Source organism: Mya arenaria, chromosome 9, assembly GCF_026914265.1.
Source record: "Mya arenaria isolate MELC-2E11 chromosome 9, ASM2691426v1".
Taxonomy (NCBI): domain Eukaryota; kingdom Metazoa; phylum Mollusca; class Bivalvia; order Myida; family Myidae; genus Mya; species Mya arenaria.
The window spans coordinates 56,874,856-56,898,271 of NC_069130.1; the positions used below are offsets into that span (position 1 = coordinate 56,874,856).

Sequence of the window (23,416 nt, forward strand, 5' to 3'; positions counted from 1 at the left end):
AGATAAATATTTCGTCTTGAAATTCTGTATTAAGTGTTTTAAACATCTTTGTTATATTACACACTCTTTGTTAACTATTTATTGAATTTCTCTATAAATTACAACCCAGTCACTCACTCATGAGTTCCATTGCATTAGAACCCCATCACTCACTCATGAGTTCCATTACATTAGAACACCATCATTCACTCATGAGTTCCCTTACATTAGAACACCATCACTCACTTATGAGTTCCCTTACATTAGAACACCATCACTCACTTATGAGTTCCCTTACATTAGAACCACATCACTCACTTATGAGTTCCCTTACATTAGAACCACATCACTCACTCAGGAACAACTGAAAGATACGCCATTGTGGATGTGTCAGGTAGGACTGTGTTATACGAGCTTTTATAGAAAATACCTTGTATTATAAGTATATATTTATTACAGAATATGTAGCAATGATTAGGTCAGAAAATTAATTTGATGACATTGATATATCTTTTACTGTCTTTAAAACTATATATAGTACACAATATTGTGAATACTGAAATTAGTTTGCTAATTTTTTTACTTATATTATAAAGATAGTAGCACCTCAAGTTTAGTTATCAGAAGCATTTGTTGTTTCACAAGCAATTTCCGTGTTTCTCTAGCGCCACCCTCCATCACTGTTACCCAGCCAGATGTTTACACAGAGACCAACAAAATTGCCCAATTACGCTGTGACACAAGCGGTTCACCAACACCAATGGTACGCTGGGAAAGAGAGGGCGGAGAGTTACCCCCACAACATCGCGTACAGGATGGCCTTCTCACGTATGTTTTGATACTTTATGTTAAACGTATCTTTCGCATTAAGGAATGACCAAACGCATGGTGATGAAGTCAAATATTTAGCTTGATAGACTGTTTTGATGCTGGCTGTAGTATTTAAATAGCCTTTGTTTTTGTTATGATTCAGTGTCATGCAACAGCTTTGTTGTTGGTCACAAGAAAACTATTGAACAAATTCTCATGAAACTTTGTACAATGTTGACAGTGTGAACAAATTCTTGTGAAACTTTGTACAACGTTGACAGTGTCCATTGGCATAAGTGTAGCAAGAAATGTGATATTTTCTTGGTATAGACTGGTGAAGTTATGATATATGTGATATGTAGATTTGTCCCTCTTTATAAATTGAAAAAACTATGTTTGCATGTATTGGTTAGATAAAGATATGCTCAAATGTTATGCATTCTTATATTGTTGAAATTATTATTTCCTTAAAATGATTTCTCTTTTTCCTTCAGGATCTACAATGTACAGGAACAAGACGCAGGCAGATATATCTGCACTGCCACCAGCACGGCAGGCAGTGCCCGAGACTATGCTGTACTTCATATCTCATGTAGGTGTCTCGTGACTTTGTTACAAATTCCGTGTATAAACTATAATGTAGAGAAATCATGTCTATACTGTTTCCGACAGAAAAAATATTGACATTAGTTTAATTCTTTGTTGCAAAATGCGAATATCTTCCTAAAAGTAGGAGCAATCATCAAAATGCCACAAGACAATTGGTTGATCGTTCACAATGTTGTTTATGTCATGGTTGTTAACTTTAAAATCTTTACTGCTCTAGATTTTTCGATAGACACACCTCTGATCTGCAGTACTTCTAACAAGATTTGAGACAACTGTTTTGCCTTGCTTGAGTACATGATCAAATAGTTCAATTTCAAAAGTTTACAGTGATGCTTTAAACTACAAAGTTCTGAAAAATCAGCTCAATGTTGCCCTTAAATTGTTAACGATTTTGGCTCATATTACACTTAATGCAATTGCCAAAATGTGATTTAATCTTCTTCTGTAAAATTACCTTAGTTCTCAAAACACTTGCACATGTATGAAATGATGCATATATTATGCTTGATACATATTGAATCTTTAAAGGACATTTTTCAGTCTGGGAGAAAGTTTGTTCTTTGATGGTTAATCTAAAACAGGTTAAAATCTAGCCGTTTATAGCCTTTTTTAACAATATTTTCAGCGGGCAGGGTAATAGATGGAGATAATGGAGGTGACCGTTCGAACGTCCAAACTGTTAATATTGGCGACAGGGTGTCTCTGGAATGCATTGTAACTGGTATGTTGAGACTAATCAATCTGTTTTATGTAAAGCTAAGGTATTTTTGAGTTCTGTAGTATTTGACGTTTATAGAATACTGAAATTGTTACGGTACATATGATTTCTTTTAATTGATGATATTTAACAATTCCAGATCTCCAAATTTAAAGCTAGTTTGGATTTTGTTTATGTTGTTTTGTTGTCGTTTGCTTGTTTAGATTTTTTGGGAGGGGTGGGGTGATGGGGGAGAGGCAGAGGGGGCCATTTTAAAAAAAAAATAGATAATGACAATAAAATGTAAAAATCTTAATTCAGATGAGTATATTTTACACTTTAAAGTTATTTGTTCTGCAATGTTTCTTGAAATGAATATTAAAACAGCTTTTTGTGTACATCTTGCACACTGGATGAAATTGATTTTATAGATTGATTTATTTCAAAGAATAAAACCCCCGATATGTTTAAAAAGAGAAGGTATGAATGTTGCAAAATATAACCCTACCCTGTATTTCCCAGGGACTCCACTGCCAACCATCACTTGGTCCCGATTGGATGGACGACTTCCCGCCGATTCCATCCTTGGCGATGGAATTCTCATCATCCCATCTGCAAAGATGGATGATGCCGGAACATATCGTTGTGAGGCGGTTAACGAGGCTGGTTCTGTGTCCCAGAATGTTGTTCTCTATGTCCGAGGTAAGCATTGTATACAGTGTGAAAAGTTAAGTGATAAAATATTTGATATAATATCATGATAATAACATGTTATGTGTAGAAAGTTTATTGATTGTGAAATGTGTAATATGTTATGATTTGATTGGTCATAGATGCATGAATTAACATGAATGTGTTGCATTTCAAATGTGCTACTAAATATTAAAAGATAGCAACCCAAAAATTAGTTCATGATTTCATCAAAATGGTTGTAGTGCAATTAAAAGGGTCTCTATCGGAGATTGGCATATTGCCACTTTTGGGGAAAATATTTTTCTGAGTTCTAGAATGGTAGATTCTGTAAATGTTAAAAGCTTGTCTTTGAAGAAATTAAAGCTGCACTCTCACAGATTTACCATTTTTACAACTTTTTTTATTTTTTGTCTTGGAAAGGGCAATTTTTTGCGTAAATATCTGCAAACCAATGATATAAGATTGCTGACAAAAACTCAGATTGTAGATTTTCATATTCCTTTCGAAAATTAATGTTTTATGGCTTAAACCGTTACTAACAGTTTAAGAAAAATGCATAAAACATCAATTTTTGAACATAAATATAAAAATCTGCGATCTGATTTTTTGTCAGGAGTCTTATGGAACTGGTTTCCATGGAATTTCGCAAAAAATGGTTCGTTACAAGACAAAACATAAAAACGTTATCAAAATGTTCAATCTGTGATAGTGCAGCTTTAACTTGGCTATTGTATATCCATTTTATGTGTTTACATGCTGATTTGAAATATAACATTTTTTCAAGCTAATCTATGACAGGGCTCCTTTAGATATATTTCTACTTAAATTATACATGTACGCTGAATGGACTTGGTTGAATACTGGTATGACATGGAACATGTATATTGCATTAACATGAAAAACTCTTTAAAATGATTCCATTGAAAAGCTGCAACATTTGACTATAATGATAAAATATCAAGGACAAAAAATGTGTCCCACATCTTCTGAGCCTATGATTAGAACAGTCTTGAGCCCGAGTCTAGATGCCGAATCAGAAAAGCACTATTTTGAAAGGACAAAATGTTGTATAACATTCTTTTAACATTATCTGTGTAAATGGTAGTGAATACTTCATGTAGTAATGAATTCAGCAGTTTTAAATGATAGTGAGTGCTCTGTTAGATGGAATGTTACAAAGTTTGTAAACAGTTGTCCATAATAATTGAATATTGAACATTTATAAAGTTATCAAAATGGTAAGGTATTTTAATGTAAACGCTGATTTTTATACCTATATACATGTGTGGGTATTTTGAGCTTCCCAGTTAGAATATACATATACAAGCTTTTGCTTCAAAAATATGCTTCAAAACAGGCAATGCATTGTTTTGCAAGACTAACGAGGACAGTCAATTTTCATCAAATTCTGTTTTGTTTTATTAAGCACATTATTAACATGATTGAGTATAAAGAAACAGTTTTCAACATTTCATATGTTCATGAATTATAAATTTTATAAGCTCATTTTTTTCGGAGAAAAGAATGTTCAAGATATGCAAATGAAACTTGGTACATATATCTGGAAGGGAAGTATAGACATGAACAGGAAAGCCCTTTACTCTGGCTGCAATAATTCTTGAGTTATGCCCCTTGTTCAACTGAAAAAAATACTGACAAGCATTTTTGTGGCTCGATGGCACTCTTGTAATTCTTAAACACTTTTCTGAAGCAAATTGCAATGAATCTTAGGTGTTTATATTTTTTGGTAACTTTTTGGTAAGTTTGGATTAATTTAACAAACAGGTTATATGAACAAAGTAGATCACTGGCAAGGCATAACGAATTAGTTTGTTTCCGCTAACTGCTTCAATTAACATGTAAAGCATTTTAAGGCATAAGGTGTAAAAGGTTTAGTTATATTTTGAGCTGTTAGTGGAAAAAAACAATTTCCTTTCTCACACTGGGCTTTCAAGGTTTCTGCCGGCTTGGAAGATATTAACTGACCAACAAAAGTATTATAATCAGAAGTAATTGCCTGTATTTTTTCTGATGTACTTTTCAACAAAGTGTTCAAAGTGTGGTCTCAAGACTTTAGAGAACTGATTTTTAGTAATAGCCCTTTAAAAGGAAAGCGTCTGAAATAGGCTTCAATAAAATAGATATTAAAAATTAATAAAATCTTTGAAAATGAATGATAATATCTTAATGCATATTGGTGTTACTTTCATTACTGGAGTGTAACCATGCTTAAATTTAATTGCAGCTTGTATAAACTGATTTTAAAAGTGAAAGTAAAAGAAATAGGGCACATGTAGCTGAAAAACGTCATGTGTTGGAGGCATAATGACACATGTATCTTTGGGAAATATGCTTTGAAAACAGCTATTATTGGATGTACGACTTTATTCACTGCATTTGTATGCTTTTTACTAGTCTGGAATGAATTTTGTAAGTATATTCAAGCACCTTTTAGCTTTAGCTTTTTGTGTAACCTTCTAGTATCCTTCCAGTAATTACTCGGACAACTTTAATTATTGTTTGAGGATGGTAGAGTCTTAAATCTTTCACCAAAAGCTTCCAAGTTAGATTTTATAAGTTTTCTCTTCTTAAAAATATCAATTTCTTTAAGGTTTGTAATAAAGAATAAAATAAACCATTATTCAATTGAAGATGGGCATATTTCAGGAAATTTTAATGGTGATACTTGAACTTATATATTATTATTAAAAATAAAAAATGTCCCAGAATGCCTATTATTCAAATCAAACTTATATATATATAAGTATATATATTTTTTTTTTTTTTTTTCATTTTTCTATTCTCTGTTGTACTCTTTTATGTGTCTTTTCTTTTTGAAGATTTCAATTATAAAACCTAATCATTTTATAGTGGAACAAACTAAGTTATAGTTCCCTTACATTAGAACCACATCACACACTCATGAGTGACTTTACAATAGAACCCCATCGCTCACTCATGAGTGATATAACATTAGAACACCATCACTCACTCATGAGATCCCTTACATTAAAACACCATCACTCACTAAAGAGTTCCCTTACATAAGAACAACATCACTCACTCATGAGTTCCCTTACATAAGAACCACATCACTCACTCATGAGTTCCCTAACATTAGAACCACATCACTCACTCACACAATACTTTCTTTAGATTGGTATTCCTTCTAAGATAAATATTTCGTCTTGAAATTCTGTATTTAAGTGTTTTAAACATCTTTGTTATATTACACATTCTTTGTTAACTATTTATTGAATTTCTCTATAAATTACAACCCAATCACTCACTCATGAGTTCCCTTACATTAGAACACCATCACTCACTCATGAGTTCCCTTACATTAGAACACCATCACTCACTTATGAGTTCCCTTACATTAAAACACCATCACTCACTAAAGAGTTCCCTAACATAAGAACCACATCACTCACTTTTGAGTGTCATTACATTAGAACACCATCACTCACTCATGAGTTCCCTTACATTACAACCCAGTCACTCACTCATGAGTTCCCTTACATTAGAACACCATCACCCACTTATGAGTTCCCTTACATTAGAACACCATCACTCACTCATGAGTTCCCTTACATAAGAACCACATCACTCACTCATGAGTTCCCTAACATTAGAACCACATCACTCACTCACACAATACTTTCTTTAGATTGGTATTCCTTCTAAGATAAATATTTCGTCTTGAAATTCTGTATTTAAGTGTTTTAAACATCTTTGTTATATTACACACTCTTTGTTAACTATTTATTGAATTTCTCTATAAATTACAACCCAATCACTCACTCATGAGTTCCCTTACATTAGAACACCATCACTCACTCATGAGTTCCCTTACATTATAACACCATCACTCACTTATGAGTTCCCTTACATTAAAACACCATCACTCACTAAAGAGTTCCCTAACATAAGAACCACATCACTCACTCATGAGTGTCATTACATTAGGACACCATCACTCACTCATGAGTTCCCTTACATTACAACCCAGTCACTCACTCATGAGTTCCCTTACATTAGAACACCATCACTCACTCATGAGTGTCATTACATAAGAACCACATCATTCACTCATGAGTTCCCTTACATTAGAACCCCATCATTCACTCATGAGTTCCATTACATTAGAACCACATCACTCACTCATGAGTGTCATTACATAAGAACCACATCATTCACTCATGAGTGTCATTACATAAGAACCACATCACTCACTCATGAGTGTCATTACATAAGAACCACATCACTCACTCATGAGTGTCATTACATAAGAACCACATCATTCACTCATGAGTTCCCTTACATTAGAACCACATCACTCACTCATGAGTGTCATTACATAAGAACCACATCACTCACTCATGAGTGTCATTACATTAGAACACCATCACTCGCTCATTAGTTCCCTTACATGAGAACCCCATCACTCACTCATGAGTTCCCTTACATTAGAACACCATCATTCACTCATGAGTTCCCTTACATTAGAACACCATCACTCACTCATGAGATCCCTTACATTAAAACACCATCACTCACTAAAGAGTTCCCTAACATAAGAACCACATCACTCACTCATGAGTGTCATTACATTAGAACACCATCACTCACTCGTGAGTTCCCTTACATTAGAACCACATCACTCACTCACACAATACTTTCTTTAGATTGGTATTCCTTCTAAGATAAATATTTGGTCATGAAATTCTGTATTTAGTGTTTTAAACATCTTTGTTATATTACACACTCTTTGTTAACTATTTATTGAATTTCTCTATAAATTACAACCCAGTCACTCACTCATGAGTTCCCTTACATAAGAACCCCATCACCCACTCATGAGTTCCCTTACATAAGAACACCATCACTCACTCATTAGTTCCCTTACATAAGAACACCATCACTCACTCATGAGTTCCCTTACATTAGAACCCCATCACTCACTCATTATTTCCCTTACATTAGACCACCATCACTCACTCATTAGTTCCGGTACATTAGAACCTCATCACTCACTTATGAGTTCCCTTACATAAGAACACCATCACTCACTCATGAGTTCCCTTACATAAGAACACCATCACCCACTCATTAGTTCCCTTACATTAGAACACCATCACTCACTCATTAGTTCTCTTACATTAGAACACCATCACTCACTGATTAGTTCTCTTACATTAGAACACCATCACACACTCATGAGTTCCCTTACATGAAAACCTCATCACTCACTCATGAGTTCCCTTACATCAGAACACCATCACTCAATCATGAGTTCCCTTACATTAGAACCCCAACACTCAGTCATTAGTTCCCTTACATTAGAACACCATCACACACTCATGTGTTCCCTTACATGAGAACCTCATCACTCACTCATGAGTTCCCTTACATCAGAACACCATCACTCAATCATGAGTTCCCTTACATTAGAACCCCAACACTCAGTCATTAGTTCCCTTACATTAGAACACCATCACACACTCATGTGTTCCCTTACATGAGAACCTCATCACTCACTCATGAGTTCCCTTACAATAGAACACCATCACTCACTCATTAGTTCCCTTACATTAGAACACCATCACTCACTCATGAGTTCCCTTACATTAGAACCCAATCACTCACTCATGTGTTCCCTTACATGAGAACCTCATCACTCACTCATTAGTTCCCTTACATTAGAACACCATCACTCACTCATGAGTTCCCTTACATGAGAACCCCATCACTCACTCATGAGTTCCCTTACATTAGAACCACATCACTCACTCATTAGTTCCCTTACATTAGAACCCCATCACCCACTTTTGACTTCCCTTACATTAGAACACCATCACTCACTCATGAGTTCCCTTACATTAGAACCACATCACTCACTCATTAGTTCTCTTAAATTAGAACCACATCACTCACTCATTAGTTCCCTTACATTAGAACACCATCACTCACTCATTAGTTCCTTTACATAAGAACACCATCACTCACTCATGAGTTCCCTTACATTAGAACCACATCACTCACTCATTAGTTCCCTTACATTAGAACACCATCATTCACTCATGAGTTCCCTTACATTAGAACCCCATCACCCACTTATGAGTTCCCTTACATTAGAACACCATCACTCACTCATTAGTTCCCTTACATTAGAACCCCATCACTCACTCATTAGTTCCCTTACATTAGAACCACATCACTCACTCATTAGTTCCCTTACTTTAGAACACCATCACTCACTTATGAGTTCCCTTACATTAGAACACCATCACCCACTTATGAGTTCCGTTACATTAGAACACCATCACTCACTCATTTGTTCCCTTACATTAGAACCACATCACTCACTCATGTGTTCCCTTACATGAGAACCTCATCACTAACTCATTAGTTCCCTTACATTAGAACACCATCACTCACTCATGAGTTCCCTTTCATTAGAACCACAACACTCACTCATTAGTTCCCTTACATTAGAACCCCATCACCCACTTATGAGTTCCCTTACATTAGAACACCATCACTCACTCATGAGTTCCCTTACATTAGAACCACATCACTCACTCATTAGTTCCCTTACATTAGAACCACATCACCCACTTATGAGTTCCCTTACATTAGAACACCATCACTCACTCATTAGTTCCCTTACATAAGAACACCATCACTCACTCATGAGTTCCCTTACATTAGGACCACATCACTCACTCATTAGTTCCCTTACATTAGAACACCATCACTCACTCATTAGTTCCCTTACATAAGAACACCATCACTCACTCATGAGTTCCCTTACATTAGAACCACATCACTCACTTATGAGTTCCCTTACATTAGAACACCATCACCCACTTATGAGTTCCCTTACATTAGAACACCATCATTCACTCATGAGTTCCCTTACATTAGAACCCCATCACCCACTTATGAGTTCCCTTACATTAGAACACCATCACTCACTCATTAGTTCCCTTACATTAGAACCCCATCACTCACTCATTAGTTCCCTTACATTAGAACCACATCACTCACTCATTAGTTCCCTTACTTTAGAACACCATCACTCACTTATGAGTTCCCTTACATTAGAACACCATCACCCACTTATGAGTTCCCTTACATTAGAACACCATCACTCACTCATTTGTTCCCTTACATTAGAACCACATCACTCACTCATTAGTTCCCTTACATTAGAACACCATCACTCACTCATTAGTTCCCTTACATTAGAACACCATCACTCACTCATGAGTTCCATTACATTAGAACCACATCACTCACTCATGAGTTCCCTTACATTAGAACACCATCATTCACTCATGAGTTCCCTTACATTAGAACACCATCACTCACTCATTAGTTCCCTTACATTAGAACACCATCACTCACTCATGAGTTCCCTTACATTAGAACACCATCACTCACTCATGAGTTCCCTTACATTAGAACACCATCACTCACTCATGAGTTCCATTACATTAGAACACCATCACTCACTCAATAGTTCCCTTACATTAGAACCAAATCACTCACTCATGAGTTCCCTTACATTAGAACACCATCACTCACTCATGAGTTCCCTTACATTAGAACACCAACACTCACTCATTAGTTCCCTTTCATTAGAACACCATCACTCACTCATGAGTTCCCTTACATTAGAACACCATCATTCACTCATGAGTTCCCTTACATTAGAACACCAACACTCACTCATTAGTTCCCTTACATTAGAACACCATCACTCACTCATGAGTTCCCTTACATTAGAACACCATCACTCACTCATGAGTTCCCTTACATTAGAACACCATCACTCACTCATGAGTTCCATTACATTAGAACACCATCACTCACTCAATAGTTCCCTTAGATTAGAACCACATCACTTACTCATGAGTTCCCTTACATGAGAACCCCATCACTCACTCATGAGTTCCCTTACATTAGAACACCATCACTCACTTATGAGTTCCCTTACATTAGAACTTCATCACTCACTCATGAGTTTCACTACATAAGAACCCCATCACTCACTCATCCAGTACTTTCTTTAGATTGTTTTGGTGTTCCTTCTAATATAAATACTTGGTCTATTTTTATAATAATTTTTAATAATTTTTGTATTAAAGTGTTCTAAACAACTTTATTATATTACAAAGTCTTTGTTAACTATTTATTGAATTTCTGTAACATACTTTATTTTTACTTTTCATTATAAATAAAACTTTTTCAAAAATTTAAACAAAATAATTTACTTTCTCAGTATAGTAACTAAAAAGTAACAAACTATTCATACGTGTAAACTGTATAGATTTATTTGATATTTAACAAAGAATCTAGATATGTTTTGAATAGAATGTATCCTTAAAATCTTCACTATTGTACAAGAAACAAAACTGACATGTATCTTTTTACATTCATTTCATTTATCATGTTCTAAACAATAATTGAAGTTTCTTTATATTATCAATGGTACCTTTGTGTTTAAAAAAGGAAAATATTTTAAATATATAGCATGCCTCTTAGAAATATATCCAAAGGCATTTTGGAATGAAATAAGCATGCAAATAACATATCATGTATGAAATGAAAGATAAAAATGTTTTGGAGTTGTAATGTATAATCTTCTTTACGCACCTACTAAACCTTATTACTTCTCCTTATTACAGCTGAGCCCCGTGTGACGGCGCCAACTAACATGCGTGCAGCCCTTGGTGAGAGTGTGTCACTTGTGTGTGACGCACAGGGCTTCCCTGCCCCCGCCATCACGTGGTACAGGAAGGATGGAGAAATGCCAGAGTAAGTTGTTATTCACTAAAATTGTTCCAGGTCTGTCTTTCGGCTCTAGAGGAATACGGCCGGGCTCTTCCAAAGGGGGAACTTTGTCAGAAAAAGGGAATTACTAATAAAGGCATATAATTATTATTCCTTAAAGGAATTGTACGTGAATTGTGTCAAGTAGACATCACCTTAATATATTTTTAGTTATAATTGGATTCTAACGGCTGCATTTTGCATGTGAAATAAATGCATATCACTTGGCAATGTCTTGTAGGACTTTGACCAAGGCGAAAAATATTGCCTTTTTATGAATGGGAATAAGGCCTGATTTCTGCCTCCAAATAATTGCAAGACATGATTGTGTTATCTAGCCCAGTGTTCAAAGGACACTGGCTTCTCAAAGGGGCTTACCGGGTGCAATTCTCAGCCTTGGCCAGTGCTTTTTGTTGATTGTTTCCAATTATCTCCCACAATTTAAGACAACAGTAACATCCTGCTAACGAACATGATTAGCGTAATGTAACAATAACTGATTACGGTATGTTGTAAAATTAACTATTTATATTTTGCACTATTTAACTGAAAGTGACAAAATCATGAACTCCTCCTTTCAGTGATTACCAGATAGTGGATGGTGACCTGAAAATCAGCCGGGTACGCCCTGAAGATGCTGGCATGTACTACTGCCATGCTCAGAATGAACATGGCGACTCCGACTCACCTGTGAATCTCAACGTCGGTGCCCTTGTTCCAAGATTTACCCAGGATCCTAAATCATACATTGCCTACCCGCCGCTCAATGACGTCTACCTCGACTTCGATATCCTTCTTTCACTGAAGCCCGAGTCTACTGAAGGTATCGTTTAATATGGCAAATGTTTACTCGTCTAATTTTCAGTTTCTAAAATAATTAATCAAATTAACTGTGCTAAAAAATTGCAATCACTTAGTTAATATATCAATACAAAATACCCATAAAGGTTTCATGAAGTTGTTGAACCTTGGCCTAGGGTATTTCAAGAATGTTTGTTGGCACGAACAGAAAAACATGAACAGTAAAACTGAGTTTACGTTGGGCAAATTGTTCAAAATGTTGTTAAAGTTAACAACTTTGTTAACAGCATTTTTAAAGTTTAACTATTTTGTTACATGCTCATATATTTAAATAAAACATGTTCAGCTTAAACATGTGTATGGAACCTTGTTAAACAGGCTGCAAAACACAAATGCGTTCATTTTAACTCCAGAGCAATACAGATTTAAAAGTTAACAATGATGACGTTAACAGCATTGTTAACTTTAAAACAGTTCTTAGCCCAAAGATAATTACTGCATTGTACATGTGTACCATCACTCTAGAAGACCTTTAATGAGTTTGTTTATGATATAATGCTGTTTTTATAGGTATGGTGCTGTACAATGGACAGTTTGAGGATGGAGGCGGAGACTTTGTATGTTTCGGTTTGAATGAGGGTTATCCAGAGTTCAAGTTTGATGTCGGCTCGGGTCCTGCAGTTATTCGGGGAAATAATACTCTTGGCTTGAATGAGTGGCATACCATCAAACTGACCAGAAACAGGAAGAAGGGTACAAATATTGTTTTCATTTTTGTTGATTATTTAAAAGACACTTTCTTTCAAATGTGAAGAAGTGACAGCAGAAATAAGGATAAAAAATAATTGTTTATGGTTTATAGAAGAAAAACATATTTTATAGAAAGTTTAAAGATAATTCAAAAATTGAAAAATAGCAGAGCACAATTACTGTTAAGACAAGAAAATTTTCATTGATAAATTGGAAAGAATGTTTTAATAATGCATAGTGTTTTCAACAGTTTTATATCTTTTTAGGCTCGATGGTGGTGGATGAAGAGCCAGCATATACTGGAGAGTCCCCAGGCTACTTCACTGGCCTTGACCTTGCTGGAAACATGTATCTAGGCTCTGTGCCCAACTACAACAATATACCCAAGAATACAGGCTACAAGGACGGATTTGTGGGTAAGATCATAAACAGAACGATTTCTGGTTTAGAATAACTGTAGAATATGTTCTGAATATCATATGAACCCGTGAGAGGCAGATTTTAGGCCTTATTGTAAATGTGACGAAAATGTGAAATATGACATCATAGTTAGCTTTGACTTCAAACAATACAGCAGAATCCATGATGTGACTGCATAGATTGTCACTTGAAACTCCAAGTTTATTTATCTCACATTTTATGTAAAACCTATTTGACATGATGATAGAAGCTGACAATTTCTTGCTTTCAAATGATACCAGAATTATATGGCGTTACCATGCATCAACATTTAACATTACAGTCTTTGGCATAATAAACAGAAATCTTATTTGAACATTGGATTTCTTGATTCATGGCTTAGTGTAGATATTTAAGAGTATTTAAACTTTTCCAGGGAGCATCAGTGAAGTCCAGATCAAGGGTGTGGAACTGAACCTGGGAGCTGAGGCCCTGGAACTACATGGCATTGAGCAATACAACGGGTGTCAGCGTAATCCCTGCCTTAACGGTGGCGAGTGTGTGGCTGCCAATATGAAGTTCGGGTTCTCGTGCATCTGTCCACAGGGATACACGGGCAGCAGGTGTGAGGAGCGCGGGGAACAGTGCTATCCCAGTAAGCTACATCTCAATAACTCCAATGGCCTTTTGGCAGGAAATGTTCATTAGACACAGGAAATTCTCCTTGAGTGCGGGTTAGGTGTGTATGGAATATAGGGATGATATTAAATTTGGAGCAACGATTCAGAATATTTGATTTTTTACTTTAATATTTATTCATGTTTTATTTCCCGAAATTATTGGTTTAATCGCCAACGTATTGGCCCTCATAATAATCTAGTAATGTAGTAGTTTATCTAAATATTTAATGTGAGCTTTCAGCCCATTGGTAGAAAATGTTACATTAAAAAACTCTCCTTAAGTGGGCACTGAGCTGGGTGTGTATGCAATAATATGGATTTTATTATTTTTGGTCCAACAGAATTGCGGTATTTTTCAGAATATTTGCTGTTTAATCTTAATATTTATTGGTGTTTTATTTCCCAAAATTAATTTGGTTTATTCACCAACATATTGGCACTCATAATTATATTGTAATGTTATAGTTTATCTAATTATTTAATGTGGGCTATGGGTATCATATGACCAGATGCTTTAAAAATAATTACATAATATGTAAATACATAAATACATAATTATGTTTTATAGTGCTCTATACACATGTTATTGTAAGGTAATAATCATGCAAAAACGCCCAGTGGTGTGTGATTGACGAAATACTTAATATACAAATACATTCTTCATGTGCCGTTTCTTACCCATACAAATGTTCAGGAAAATAACAAACAACAAGAAGCTGAAAAGGTAAGACTGTGTCAGTAATAAGAATAATTTCAACCAATATGCATTATCATTTATTTGGAGGTCTAAATGAAAATTAATAGTTTCTTCCGTGTGCCAATCTTTCATAAAGGCCCCCAAATAAATTATAACCTTTACTTAGCATTTGACCTTAACATAATAAAAAAAATCTTGTGTTATAGATGCATGTGGACCAGAGGGCCGTTGTTTCAACCTGCCTGGCCGGGCTGGGTTCAGTTGCATCTGTCCCCTCGGGAGGACGGGAACCGGATGTCTTGCAAGTTAGTACTGCTGTAGTAAGCATGTGCAAGTGCATACGACATGCCAGTGCTGGAGTCATGTTATGCACTAAGACTTACTTGCTTACATAGTACTTATGTAACTCGTTATAGTGAGTTGAACAGATAGAAAATTAACGTTGTAATGTTAAAAATTATTATGTTATCAAGTACAAAATATAAAAGTCCTGACCTTAATTGATTTTGTGCTATATGAAATCCAATGAAAGAAGAATTTGTACAACAATGTAAAGGTGATTTTCAACTCTTTTTTCCTTTACAAAAAGTCATGTTTTATTAATATGTGAGAACCTTGGAAGAAACGTAACGTTGCCCAAAGCATTGGCTAACTCTCTCATAAATCCAATGATTACAGATGTCCCTGTGACAAGGCCCTACTTCAACCGCACATCTTTCATCTCCTATGCACCGGTCGACAACGTCCCATTCGCCAACAACATTGAGCTGGAGTTTAAACCTCAGTCGCTGCAGGACGGGATTATAATGTACGAGGGAGATAACGAGGATGGTTCAGGATACTTTTTAGCTATTGTGCAGAAGGACGGGTACCCTGAGTTCAGATTTGGTATTGGATCTGGTGAGTGAACTTAAAAAAACCAATATCATTATTATATATTATTCAGTAGAGCATTCATTGCTAAATTTTTACAACTTTTTGTTTGTACTAAACTGGATGTTGTCATTATGGAAGGCTTATGTCCAAATCTAATGAAAGGATTACTTTCACATGTATAATACAAATTTTCAACCAATTTTTGTTATATTCTTGTTGTACACTGCAAACAATTCTCGCAGTTCTTTTTACTTGGATAATAACCAAAAATATTTGTAAATACTTCAAGTCAACTATTGAAGAACACAGCGGAAACTGCTGACAAGAGCCCATCCACCCAACATTTATTTATGTGCTTATTTAAACTGAGAACTTGTCTTGCTTTAGGCCCAGCCATTGTTAGAAGCAGAAATCCTGTCAGGGTTGGAGAATGGACAAGCATCAAGGCCAGCAGAAACCAGAGAGAGGGGAGCCTCACAGTGAATGAAGAACAGCCAGTCAAAGGTGAGCTTACATAATCAAATAAGCAATCAGAGAGCTCAATACAGATTTAAAATATAAATTGGCTGTTTAAGTTTGGCTTTTTAAAAAATAATGATTTCTATCAGATTTAACTTGATGTAAGATGATAAAAATAAACATGTGAAGGTTTGGGTTAGGAGTCTGTCAGTCTTGTTACAGTTGTTATTGCTTTTAATATAAAGCTGTATGATTGCTATCTTGGAATGGTACGAGGTAATACTCTGTCTTCTGTCAAGCATTTCAATTCTGTATATGCGTGCATACTTTGTTTGATCAGCACATTATAGACAAATAATGACTAAATACAATGTATTATGTATGTTAATGTTTCATAACATTATTCATTCCTTTACAGAATGCTTAATCTTGGAGTGTTAATTGTTTTACTTTTTTATTTGTGTTCAAAAGAAATAGTATTTCTGAATAGTAATATAACTAATAACTGGTAGCTGATTTAAAATACATGTATATGTTGTTCAACATCCTAGCAACATATATAGACTAATAGGGCTATTTAAATTAAGAATAAAATCAAAGTTTTGCACCTACATCTTCAAACTTTCATCAAACACGAAAAGGCCAAATTGGAAAACATGTGCAATCATAATGTCACTTACTTATTGCCTTTTTGTCATTATTACTATTTGCATGCATCAAGAATCAATGACGGTTACCAAAGCGACCAAGCTCAGAATCAAAGACATATCAGCTACTATCAATATTATAATCATAAGTTGAGACGATCTCGCAGAGGTATTTCATGCAAATAATCTTTTGTCCTCACAAAACATGTTAACCCAGTGCTTTTTTTTATTTTTTTTATTATTAGAATTTGTATGTTTACACAGAAGCACTTGTTGCGGTCCTTATGTATAAGCAATAACTTGTTTTTGGCATATTTTTGTACAAAAAAGTTGCTGTTCAGAGCTTCATCTGGGGGCCTTTATCATTTTCAGTGATGCATTTACTGTAATTTCAATGATGTTCATCAATTTTTATTTATTGCTTATACATTCTTATACTAGTGTTACTCATTTTTGGCACAATACTCAGAACAAAACATGATGGAAAAGGATGTTTTTTTACTATCTTTGTCTTTTCTTTTCATAAACTTTATCTTTTTATATTTGTATCCACATGTTTTATGTGTCTATGTTTCTCTTGAGATTCTTGCTGATGTATTTTGTGTGCATTTATCTATTAGTCAGACCTGCTCTTTATTGGAAACATACATATAACTTCTGTTCTACTAACTTTACTTCTTTTCTGTTTTTTTGAAATTATGTTTTCTTGTTTGTTCTTATTTTAAATACAGTGTCATGACATACATTGTAGCTGCGGCATAAATGTTTGAGCAAGGAAAGTAGAACCATAATTAGAACTCTAAAGTAACGCTTTAATACGGCTGCAAAATTTACATGTTTAGTATCAAACCATCCATTGTAAAGGTGTCTGACCAAAATATTCTTAATACCTCAAATTCATGACCCATTACCTTTATAAAGCCGCTCAGTCTGCAATCATTTCTAAGAAGTTTGAAGCTATTATTTGGTTCAGGCTTAGAAAGTGTTTTATGATGACAATGTTTAAACATGAATACATGTTCTACAACTGTATTAAGGTTTTAGCTAGAGATGTATCTAAGGTTGCTGCACCCTGTCCTAATATGGTAGCTCCCTTCTGCTTTCATGGAGACCATCAATAGAAGTCAATGCATAAGATAATCAAAAGTATAAAATATTATTATAAATTCATACAAAGTTGACATTTTTGGCAGTTGAAACCTTTTATTACTTCATTTAAGCACAATTCCTACTTTTTTAAATTCCTAAAGTTCAAATTCTTCACTGCCAGACATAATGGGCCCCTTTCTCCCTTAGCACCCTGTTCTTTTTCTACAGCACCCCATCCTTTTAAAAACCTGGCTTAAACCATTTATATCAAAAAGGGGGAAAAGAAGCCTGTAGGCAATCAGATAAGAATAATGAGTTTGTCAAACTATAACACAATATCAATATCGCTTCAATAATTTACTAAATTTGACATTATTGTTTTATTTAAGCCCTAGACTGGTCAGGTATGGATAAGTAAAACGTCACTGCTTACCTTCATTTGCATATAAGTGGGAGTGGCCTAATTTGCAAGCTCATGAATATCCATGTCATTGTCAGCTCATTTGCATATTAGATGTCTTGAATGCTGTTTGCATAGATTTAACTGCTCATAATTGTATGAATGCCTTCATTGTCTTGATTTTGCTGGTGTTGTAAGAACAATCGATTGCGTTTTGAAATATTTGTTTTGAATTAAAGATGAAATGCAATGATCCTTATTTATCTGACTGCCAAATGCTTGAAATCACGTTGCACCCTTTTTAATGCAAGTGCTTGCAGAAAATGTATCTTTAAAGCAAAATAAACTGCCAAAAAATGTGCCAATGCATTTGGCTTAATGAACGAATGCTGTTTCACTGGTGTATGGATGCTTGAAGCCAGAATAGAAGGTTTTAGAGATTTTTGTGTCTGTTCAAGTTTGCTTTAACTGTATCATGTTTGCTTGTAATTTACTTTAACTTTATTTTTAACAGTTGCTTTACTGAAGTCACCCTGAAGGGGTGGAATTTACAACTTTGCTAAAATAATAATATAGTTTTGCAGTCCTTCGATTTTCAAAAAAATAACCTTATCAAGAGTTCAATCACACCCCTACAGGACATTTGTGTGGTTTAAATGTGTTACAAGAATTGTTTTAAAATTTACATTATTACTGAATTGTAGTGTACCCATATTAAACATATTCAAATTATATCGACTAGTGATTATGTTTTGAATGCTAACAGTCTCATTTAGTATGATTAACTGACATTCCATACATAATAATAACATAGAGTAATATCAGCCAAAATATTTAATCACATGTGATATAGAAAATCTCACAAAATTTCATAACTGTCGATCTGCAAAATAAGCAGATATGGGACTATGGGAGATTTTCTGTATAAATTATTGAAGGAATCTTTGTAAAATTCTGAAATCAGTATACTCCTATATTTTGAATTACAAAAGCGAGGACATATTTACTGTTTGTTTTTTTGATTTTTTGTTTTTTATTCACTCCAAGGGTCTTGATAACTTGAATAACTAATGTTAGTGGATAGTAACCCAGCATCAGCTTCCCTCCAAAAGCAACACAAGGATTCCTTTGGTAGTCACAATAATGCTACTCTTTCTACAGTCATTTATTGACTCTCCTTATATCCGTAGGCTCATCCCCTGGCAGCACTATCGGCCTTAACCTGAAGTTGCCACTTTACCTTGGAGGGGCAGACCCAACAGTTAGAGTATCACCGAATACTGGAGTCAATCAGGGATTTGTGGGCTGCGTTGCTCAGGTAAGTGGTCTAGTTTAAACTCACCTCTCTGGTTATCTCTGAGGGGTCACCTGAACAGTTTAAGTATCACCAAGTGCTGGAGTCAATTGACAGACCTAAACAGTTTGAGTATCACCAAGTACCGTAGTCAATCAGCAGACCTAAACAGTTTAAGTATCACCAAGTGCTGGAGTCAATTAGCAGACCTAAACAGTTAAAAACTATTACAGAGTGCCAGGATTAATAATGAATTTCTGATTATCGTTGGCGGCAGACCTAAACAGTTAAAAACTATCACAGAGTGCTGGGGTCAATGATTGATCTCAGGTTAACACTGCCAGGTCAGTTGGAGAATATCACAGTACCAGAGTCAAACATGAATTTATGGGCTGAATCGCTGAGTTAAGTGATGTAGTCTTGTGGTTACCTTTCGGGGCAGAATTGACTGTCAGAGTCTCACCTAGTGCCATTGTGAGTGTACTAAGAAACTCAGCCACATTGGTCATTGGCCTCGGAAGTCTGATTAGTGATACAGTGCTCATTTGACCATTCTGGTCTTTGATTACCATGTAAAATTCTGTTGGTAACTAGGACCTACAATGTACCAAGGTTCTTACACTCGGCAAAGCTACAAGAAAATTATATTTTTGTTCAGGCTTTAATCAACGGAGCACGTCTGGAACTTGTTCGGTCAGCCATGGAGAGCCTGAATGTTGTGGACTGTGGAGAACGTCGTTTGTGTGAGCGTACACTATGCAGGAATGGGGCTACATGCAAGGACGTCCCTGGACCTAACTACAAGTAGGAATAGCATAGTGTTTTTCTCTTCACGACATGTACATCTGATAATACAGTGATGATACAACTGATTGCATCCTTTGTTAAACAGACCAAAAAAGTACCTTAGGCATCTTATAATTAAGGAAGAATTTTAACTGCACACTACAAAAAAGTTAATGCAGCTTAAGTCATCTCACTAGTCACCATCAATCAATACTGTACTACAGTTATCCATCGTCATCTTAACATTTCACAGATGTCTGTGCCCTGTGACCCACACCGGACGTGACTGTGAACAGGAATTAAATTTGTGCCTCACAAACTCCCCGTGTCAAAATGGAGCTGCATGCAGTCACCACAACAATACGTACCACTGCGACTGCCCGCTAGGATTTGCCGGGCGTGACTGCCAGTTTGGTATGTTTTTTTTTCAATATTTGTCAGGTGTTAAAACATGTGTTAATATATTAACGTTTTTTTTTTTTTTTATATAAAATCCCATGATAGATGTTATCAAGTTTTTTTTTTGTGTCGACAGCAAAATGTCGTGTACACGTTGTTATTACTTTGTTGTGCAGGGTTGCTTTCTGCAGCATTGGCGTCATTTATTTTTGTTTTCAATAAAGATCTTTTGTAGAACTCTTCAAACTTTGTAAGCACATTGGTGGTGGTCAGTATATGGTCATATCTAATTTCAGAGTCAGTAAGGCACGGTCATAGTGATATTTATTTGAAAAAGAAATATGACATTACATCAATTCACGGAATTTTAATTTAGAACTACAAGATAGGGACAATATTAAAGAGACCATTTTCTTCAAGTTGGCTTAAATTTTAAGTTAATGATGCACTCTTACTCCCAAATAAGAATTAATAAAATTGTTTTAATAAACCAAAAAGGATGAATAAATGTCGACTACAATGATTCTTATGAAGGATACCGAGTTTAATTTGAAAGAAAGGTACAGAAAACACGATATTTCTACCTTATAAGACGATAGTAGATCACAGATAATCTTTAAGCATTCACAAATCATTTAATATTTCTGCTCTTTCAGCTATAAAATACACGGTTTTAATCTTGTTATCAGTAATAAATTAATTTTCCATAAATGCATTATTTAGTAAGTAGTTAAAGGTTTATCACTCAAAAGTATGTTTGATATACATGACTTTGTGTATGTATTGATTTTGAATAAGTGTGACTTTAAAAGTTAAAACAATTATTTCATATTTTTATTTTTTTAAACGGGAATATAAACTTTTTCAACAGCTATCCAACTAGATGACATATTGAAGTTCGGAGGTCGCTCCCTGCTCAGTTTGAACCAATCCCTGTTAGCGCATACTCGGACCCAGGAGAGACAGAACATCTCGTTTGTTATCCGCACAACCCAGAGTGATGGTCTGGTGTTCTGGCAGGGAGCCCAGGCTGACAAAAAACTCATGGGCCAGGACTACATGTCCATTGCCCTGGTTGATGGATATGTTGATTTCAGGTGCGAATTATTGCACTTAGTTTAAATACTTATGCATTTTTTATTTACTTTTGATAGGAGTCATTAATGAGAAAAATCACTTTGCTTCCATCCAAATGATTAAGGCTTGATTCAAAACATCCCTGATGGTTTTACAAAATCTTGTGAACAATTTAGAAATGTTTAGTTTGGACCTATTATTATGTCTAAATGCCTACATCTGTTTAATGCCTACATCTGTTTAGGTTTGAGATGGGCACCGGGCCGGCAGAGTTGAGGTCCAGAGACCGTGTTAATGACGGACAGCCGCACATGGTGTTTGTCGACCGACTTGGTCGCGCAGGAAGCCTTATAATCGACTCCACAGAGACAGTGTTTGGAAACTCCCAGGGTTCCCTACAGATGCTGAATGTCTACGGCAATATCTACTTTGGTAAGCTCCGACCCGGTTATGTATTATCTGGAAATTAAAGAGGGAAAATACTCAAGTAGAAATGATAGAGGGAAAGGTTAATTATTCAAGTAGAAATTATTTAGGGAAAGGTTCAATATTCAAGTAAAAAATATAGCGGTAAAGGTGTAATATTCAAATAGAAATAATAGAGGGAAAGGTTAAATATTCAAATAGAAATTATAAAAGAGAAATCAAGTATAAAAAAGGTTTAAGATTCAAGTAGAAATAATTTTATCAAGAGAGGGATGGTTAAGAATAACGGGGAAATTATAACAAGTAGACGCTGTATTCAATTACAATTTCCTTATTTATTTTGCAGGTGGTTTATCTAACATCCAACTCATGACAGACAATGCTCACACGGAGAACTTTGAAGGCTGCATTGGGCAGATAAATATTTCTGGAAAAGACATTGATATAAATCGTGATGTCATCAGGGCATTTAATATCGAGTCGTGTAGTAATCCATAGATATTGGCAGTATAGTGTTATAGTTAGAGACATTGTTAAATTCTTATCTTATTGATTTGTTTACCTTTTTAATACGCAACTACAGGTGTTGCAGTGTTTTTTGCTGATACTGTTAAGATTCTGTTAAAATGTGCAGAATACAGTGTAACATCAATGTTGGATCACAACCTTGTTTCAACGTTGGATTTATATATGGATTTGAAAGTTGTGATAACGATTAAGTTTCAACGTTGTTTTCAACGTTGAAACAATGTTATTTATGGTTTATTTATGGTTGAAATTGGTTGATTCAAGGTGAACGTTGTTTGATACTAGGTTGAAATCAGTTGAATCTATGTTGATCTAGTGTCGAAGAACATTGAACTTTAGTAGTTGGAGGTTGAATTCTAGTTGTTTTTAGTCGGCTTTTCAGATATTGTTCTGGATGCTTTGTAATCAACCTGTGGGCTACCAAGACATTCTGCCCATAATAAAAAATGGACATACATGTATATTGTAAGGAAAGAAAG

General features: G+C 35.1%; 1 protein-coding gene across 1 annotated transcript in view; it reads left to right on the forward strand.

The window, feature by feature from the left end:
• LOC128246886 (basement membrane-specific heparan sulfate proteoglycan core protein-like) overlaps window positions 1-23,416 on the forward strand; it is a 61,004-nt gene extending 37,588 nt beyond the window's left edge. Inside the window, exons 30-48 of the mRNA XM_052965415.1 lie at window positions 645-807; window positions 1,284-1,381; window positions 2,024-2,119; window positions 2,618-2,797; window positions 11,485-11,614; window positions 12,211-12,452; window positions 13,001-13,183; window positions 13,447-13,596; window positions 14,016-14,234; window positions 15,163-15,261; window positions 15,635-15,856; window positions 16,220-16,336; window positions 18,417-18,431; window positions 19,618-19,745; window positions 20,380-20,525; window positions 20,761-20,921; window positions 21,778-22,003; window positions 22,228-22,415; window positions 22,756-23,416. Of these exons, the coding sequence (XP_052821375.1) occupies window positions 645-807; window positions 1,284-1,381; window positions 2,024-2,119; window positions 2,618-2,797; window positions 11,485-11,614; window positions 12,211-12,452; window positions 13,001-13,183; window positions 13,447-13,596; window positions 14,016-14,234; window positions 15,163-15,261; window positions 15,635-15,856; window positions 16,220-16,336; window positions 18,417-18,431; window positions 19,618-19,745; window positions 20,380-20,525; window positions 20,761-20,921; window positions 21,778-22,003; window positions 22,228-22,415; window positions 22,756-22,907 (2,915 nt within the window). The 3' untranslated portion in view covers window positions 22,908-23,416. The remainder of the gene's footprint in view (window positions 1-644; window positions 808-1,283; window positions 1,382-2,023; window positions 2,120-2,617; window positions 2,798-11,484; window positions 11,615-12,210; window positions 12,453-13,000; window positions 13,184-13,446; window positions 13,597-14,015; window positions 14,235-15,162; window positions 15,262-15,634; window positions 15,857-16,219; window positions 16,337-18,416; window positions 18,432-19,617; window positions 19,746-20,379; window positions 20,526-20,760; window positions 20,922-21,777; window positions 22,004-22,227; window positions 22,416-22,755) is intronic.